Source organism: Pinus tabuliformis, chromosome 5_1, assembly GCF_031772625.1.
Source record: "Pinus tabuliformis cultivar Carrire ecotype Pingquan chromosome 5_1, CPIR1, whole genome shotgun sequence".
Classification (NCBI taxonomy): domain Eukaryota; kingdom Viridiplantae; phylum Streptophyta; class Pinopsida; order Pinales; family Pinaceae; genus Pinus; species Pinus tabuliformis.
Genome location: NC_142305.1, coordinates 147,244,623 through 147,251,334, shown reverse-complemented (window position 1 = coordinate 147,251,334; position 6,712 = coordinate 147,244,623). Strand labels below are relative to the sequence as shown.

Sequence of the window (6,712 nt, the reverse complement as noted above, 5' to 3'; positions counted from 1 at the left end):
AGTTTGATTAGAATTAGAAATTATATATGAGGAAGAAGAAAAAAGATACATACATGAAAACAGGACCAAGGGTCTTGACATAGATTAAAGTGAGTATACACATTTAAAATATTTTGAATAATTGACTTGAATTTCATTAAAAAAAATTGAAATGTAATTCTAAAAATATATTTTTAAAAATTTTGAAATGTAATTCTAAAAATATATATTAAAATTAGATTTTTATATATAAAATATGATCAATATAAATTTCATTAAATATTTCTGAAATTTAATATTATTAAAATATAAAAATAATAATTCTAAAAATATATTAAATTGGATTATCATATATAAAATATCATAAATATAAATTGAATTCGATAAAAAAATAATATTTTGGATTGTTTGGTAAAATAGTTGTTAATATGATCAAAAATATATTAAAAAAGTCATTTTGAATGGCTAGATAAAATAATTGTTATCTCCCACCGAAGTGAAAAAAATTGTTATAATGACTATTAAAAAATTTGTTATAATGACTATTTTCTTATAGATATATTCTCACCTTGTAACTGAGGGAGAGAGGAACTAGGTTGAGATGATTTCATGCGTGTCCTCTTCGGTGGAGTTGAGCAGGTAACTTTCTGACTCATCTAATAAATGACGTCAAAGAGAGAAATGGTCCCTTTCGTATGTGTAACGCGTATGAGGCAGCCGGGAGAAGGGACTGGAATGTACCTGGTTCAAAGCTGCAAACGTTTGTGTACAGTAATAGGGTTAAGTATTCCGATATGGTTGCTTCTGTCTGCAGGCTATAAAGCCAATCCCGTTTGAATTGCATAAATTAAGAAAGATTTGTAACAGTTCAGTGCATTTGTGAAGGCATCAATAGCGTGAGACAACAGTTTTGGAACTCTGAAAAGATGGAGTGGGATAGTTTTGGGACAGTTCAGTGCATTTGTGAAGGCATCAATAGCGTGAGACAACAGTTTTGGAACTCTGAAAAGATGGAGTGGGATAGTTTTGGGATAGCATATGGGCAACCAGAAAGGACACAAAAATCAGCAACATTTCACTAATGGGCAACCAAGAAAAAGCATACTATTTCATTGGAAACATCCAAGAATAGAAAAGAGGGAAACATCTGAAAAACTAGGAAAAAGGAAACATCTAAAATATATTGACTTTATCTAATTATGCAGTTTGATTTTATCTTTTGTAATAAAGAGAATGATGGCATTGTTTGTAAAATGCTCATCTCTTCTTCATAATAAAGTGAGTGGTATTGTTTACAGACCTGTGTTATTCCAGTGTTTGTGTACACAGTCTGTTATGTGATTCTCTGTTTTTTTAATTTTCAGATCTGCAAGTAGATCAATTGGTATCAGAGCGTAAGATCTTGGAAGCCATCTACCTGGCGATTCTCTTTTTTTTTTTTTTTTTTTTTTTTTTTTAAAGGGTCATACATTTCGCTCCATTCAGTGGATGAAAATCATGCCACCCCGTCAAGAGCGTCAAGAGCCCTCCCATGCAGACTCGCCAGTGAATGATTTAGCTAGGGCTCTTCAAGAGCTAATTACGCTGCAACAACAACAACGCCCTCCAGGGCAAATGCAGCTTGATACACGCTTTCAACTGCCCAAATTCTCAGGGAAAATGAATGGTGAGAGTGTTGATTCTTGGATCTGCAGCCTCTCCAACTATTTTAGAACCTGTCCAACAATGGACGAGGAGATGAAACTTCAGATCGCCAGTCTACAATTGGAAGGCCTAGCACAAACATGGTGGGATACTCATCTTGAGAATATGTCCTTGGTTGTGGAACTTGGAGAACAAGCCGAGACCAAATCGACATCTATCACATCTTGGAATCTCTTTTGTGAGGCCTTACGTGAATGCTTCTATCCTCCAGGGTATATACAAAATCTCATTGCCAAATGGTTGCAGCTTCGACAACTACACAATCAATCAGTGCAAGCCTGCATTGATGTCTTCTGCAAGTTGCGCATTCAACTCCATATATCCGATCCAGAAGAGGTACTAATTATCAAATTTAGTTCTGGTTTGCTAATGCTTCTTCATCGTGAAGTTGAGTTGTTTGATAGTGCTTCATTAGACAAGGCCTTTATTCAGGCCCTGGCGGTGGAACGCAAAGTGGGTACTCGAATCCGATATCCTCAAGCCAGAAATGCTCCATCTTCCTTTGATTCTTCTAATGTCGCCTCTGTCTCATCCCCCACACCTCACTGCACCCCCTGGTGCACATTTCACAAGACCAACTCACATGCTTCTGCAGATTGTCGAGTATTGAAAAATATCCGCCCCCAGAAAACTCTTTTTACAGAGGTCGAACAACCAAAGGCCACTACCCCACTTCCAGCTGTTTCTCTCGAAAATCCGACAGAATTGGACCCCTCTCTCATCCTCATGACTGCTAATGCAACAAACACCTCTGTTACGCCTTTGTTTACCCATAATTGTCAAATCAAACATGAGTTGGCCACGCTTATTCTTGACAATGGGAGTCAAAAGAATCTTGTGTCACAAGACTTAGTTGAATGCCTTTGCCTTCCCACCACTCCTCACCCCCACCCGTATCAGCTCGGTTGGGTCAGAAAGGACGGTCCTCGTCTTACCATCTCACAATGTTGTGCTGTCACCTTCGCTATTGGACCTTTTCGTGATACTGTGGTATGTGATGTTTCTCCTCTAGATTGTGCTGATTTATTGCTAGGAATTCCATACCAAGAGGCTCGACATGCTGTTTATCATGCTACAGATCACCAATACCACTTGCAGCACGATGGGCGCACCTATGTGCTCACATCCTCAGCTAGCACATCAACCCAACCTTCCATTGGCAAAGCTCCCATTATGAGAGTCAATTTAAACCAAGATGTTTCTTTGTGCTTGGTTCGCCCTGTCAAGCCAGACAACCTCACCAATCCAGTCTCTCCTTCAATGGCTCCTCTACTCCATGAATTTGCAGATGTCTTCACCCAACCCACAGGGCTGCCTCCAGCACGCTCTGTTGAACACCACATTGATCTTATTCCTGGTGCTTCCTTACCCAATGCCCCATCTTATCGCCTTGCTCCTCGAGAGGCCACTGAGATAGAACGCCAAATTGAAGAATTGTTGACATCTGGTCATATTCAGACGTCATCCTCGCCATGTGCATCTCCAGCTTTTATTATTCCCAAAAAAGATGCTTATGAATGGCGCCTCGTGACAGACTATCGAGCCCTTAATAAAGCCACTGTTAAAAACTGCTACCCCCTTCCCCGCATTGAGGATTTGTTGGACCATTTACACGGGGCTTGTTTCTTCACAAAGATGGATTTAACTGCAGGCTACCATCAAGTTCGCATGCATGCAGCCGACACATGGAAAACTGCTTTTAAAACAAAGTTTGTGCTATTTGAATGGTTGGTCATGCCATTTGGGCTGACCAACGCACCGGCCACCTTTATGAGATTCATTAATGATGTTTTCAGGGCACATTTGGGTAAGTTTGTGGTCATCTACCTTGATGACATTTTAGTATTCAGTAAATCTTGGGAAGACCATCTTCAGCATGTTCGCACCATACTTGAGTTATTGCGAGCACATCACCTTCAGGTCAAAAAAAAGAAATCCTATTTTGGACAAACATCAGTTCAATATTTGGGATTTATTATTGACAACAAAAGGGTTCGCCCAAATCCCTCTCGTGTACAAGCCTTGGCGCAATGGCCAGCCCCTTCCAATGCACATGACCTGAAGAGCTTCATGGGAGGTATTAATTTCTACAGAAAGTTTGTCTCTCACTTTTCACAGTTGGCTCGCCCTTTGCACCAGTTGTCTCATCAAGCAAAGTTTATTTGGGATGCCGAATCTGAGAAACATTTTGCTCAACTCAAGAGTGCCTTATGCTCTGCTCCTGTTCTTCGCTTGCCAGATATGAATCAACCATTTGAGATGGAAACTGATGCCTCTCAATTCGCCATTGGAGCTGTTCTTAAACAGGGAGGCCACCCTATGGCATACCATTCTGAGGCACTTACGGATGCTAATCTCATGTACAACACCTATGACAAGGAATTCTATAGTTTAGTGCAAGCTTTGAAGCAATGGCGCCATTACATTCTTGGCAAAGAGACCATCCTCCATACAGATCATCATCCGCTAATCTTCATCAACTCACAACGAAAGATTCAAGAGCAACGCCATTTAAAGTGGGCTTCTTACATTCAACAATTCCATCTGGTGATTAAATACAAGAAGGGGACAAGTAATAAGATGGCTGATTTGTTAAGTCGACCGCCTGCTCAGGTCCTACACATTCTAGAGGTGCATTGTGGTGCATATGATGCTTGGAAAGATATGTATGCAACAGATCTGGTCTTTGGTGAGATATGGGAAGGTTTGCAACACCCTACAATCATCAACCAAACTCCCTTTCTTGATTATACCATTCGTGATGGTTGGTTGTATAAATTGAACCAACTATGTGTGCCACAATCTGATGATCGTCTCATTCTCATCCGTGAAGCACATGCCTCTTCATGCGGAAGGCATTTTGGCACAGCCAAGACCATTCTCAATCTTCAACGCCACTTCTATTGGCCTGCCTTACCAAAGCAAGTGGAAAAATTCATTCGTGCATGTTCTCTTTGTTCACAAAGCAAGCCCTCAAATCGTAAGCATGGTTTGTATCAGCCATTACCAATTCCCTCTCGTCCTTGGGAATTCCTTTCCATGGACTTTTTAAGTGGCCATCCTACTACTTTTCGTAAACATGATGCTATCTGGGTAGTGGTATGTCGTTTCTCCAAGATGGCTATATTTCTTCCTTGTCATAAGACTACTTCTGCTGCTCAAACCGCGGATCTCTTCTTCCATCATGTGTGGCCACACTTTGGTTTGCCAAGTAGCATTATTTCAGATCGTGATTCTCGCTTTCTCAGTACCTTTTGGCATACTCTTTGGTCTTTGTTGGGTTGCCAACTTCGTTTCTCCACTGCCTTCCACCCACAAACAGATGGACAAACCGAAGTTGTCAATCGTACTTTGGTTCACTCACTTCGCAGCTACTTTTCCAAAAACAAACAGTGGGATACATATTTGCACATCATTCAACATAGTTACAATCGAGCAACACACTCCTCAACTGGTTTCTCACGTTTTGAGGTTTGCTTTGGGTTTCAACCAAGTGCACCCTCTGAGATGCCATTGACAATCACCCCTTCTGGGTCTGCACATCAACAATAGGAACAAAAATCAGCTCATCATTTTATACACTCCATTTCTCAACGCCAAGCTCAAGTAACTGCTGCTTTGCAAGCAGCCCAAGATCGTGCCAAACAGAGACATGACAAGCAGCGAACACACTTGTCTTTTCAACCTAGAGATTGTGTGTGGCTCTTGTTGGACAAGCAACGCTTCAAGGGCCAGCATCATAAGCTGCACCCTCTGAGATATGGCCCATATACTGTTCTGGAACGCATTGGCGAAAATGCATATCGCTTGGACTTGCCTTCCCAGCTTGGCATCCACGATGTTCTTAATGTTAATAATCTCAAATTATTTGAACCACCTCTCCTTGAGGAATCTATTAGAATTCATCATCCGGTTGATAATATTCCAGATTTTCAGCCTCCTCTGCTCAAAGATACAATTTTGGACTTCAAGAAACGGGATACACGACATCAGCCATACTTCTCATATTTGGTTGGTCGGAAGGGACACACACCGGCACAGGGAAAATGGATCAATGCAGAAACATTGCAACGCAATTTCCCTCAGTTGGTGGAGGAAGCCGGGACGCTTCCTGATCTAAACAGGGAGGAATTGGGCAACCAGAAAGGACACAAAAATCAACAACATCTCATTAATTGGGCAACCAAGAAAAAGCGTACTATTTCATTGGAAACATCCAAGAATAGAAAAGAGGGAAACATCTGAAAAACTAGGAAAAAGGAAACATCTAAAATATATTGACTTTATCTAATTATGCAGTTTGATTTTATCTTTTGTAATAAAGAGAATGATGGCATTGTTTATAAAATGCTCATCTCTTCTTCATAATAAAGTGAGTGGTATTGTTTACAGACCTGTGTTATTCCAGTGTTTGTGTCTACAGTCTGTTCTGTGATTCTCTGTTTTTTTAATTTTCAGATCTGCAAGTAGATCAGCATACCAGTTCCGGCTCTTCGGCGGTCTCGAATGGAAGTCAAGGGATTCAGGCATGTGGCATCTGGTGGGTCCTAAAACTTTCATTACCCCCAAAGGTCCATGATATTCCTGGAAATGGTTTTTCCCGAGTCTCTTATTCAACCTCTCGCTACGCGGTGGCTGGTCTTGGTTTTGGGTGGCAGAGGCTATCACTCCTACGCGGTTTCGGGTGGTGGGGCGTTATCTTCCCTTCTTTCTAGTTTATTTCGATGATTGCAACCTTTATTTTGTTGTGGTTCTGTCCATCCTTTGGTACCTTTGCTCTGAAATATATAACTTTTTGTATTCAGTGTTCACCGGGTCGCAGGGGTTTTTGGACACCACACAACTGCTCGTTGTTGTTGCCCCGAAGGGATTACCAGAACCGTGGGGTACTCAGTGCTTGGTGGAAATAAATGGGGAACGACTGCAGATTTGGAATAGTCGATCTATCCTACGCCTTTCCATGTCGGGACCGGCAAAGGCCCTGTGCTCTGGCTCAATAGAGCCACACCCTATCCAGCCTTGTATCTGC

The 6,712-nt window shown here is 41.2% G+C and overlaps 1 protein-coding gene across 1 annotated transcript; it reads left to right on the top strand.

Moving 5' to 3' along the window:
- The first annotated feature begins 1,476 nt into the window (after nucleotides 1–1,476).
- LOC149163845 (uncharacterized) lies at nucleotides 1,477–5,928 on the top strand. Its single transcript, XM_089429279.1, has 3 exons — nucleotides 1,477–3,345; nucleotides 3,802–4,782; nucleotides 5,236–5,928. Exons 1-3 carry the CDS (start codon nucleotides 1,477–1,479, stop codon nucleotides 5,926–5,928), a joined length of 3,543 nt encoding a protein of 1,180 aa, XP_089285405.1.
- The last annotated feature ends 784 nt before the right edge of the window (nucleotides 5,929–6,712 follow it).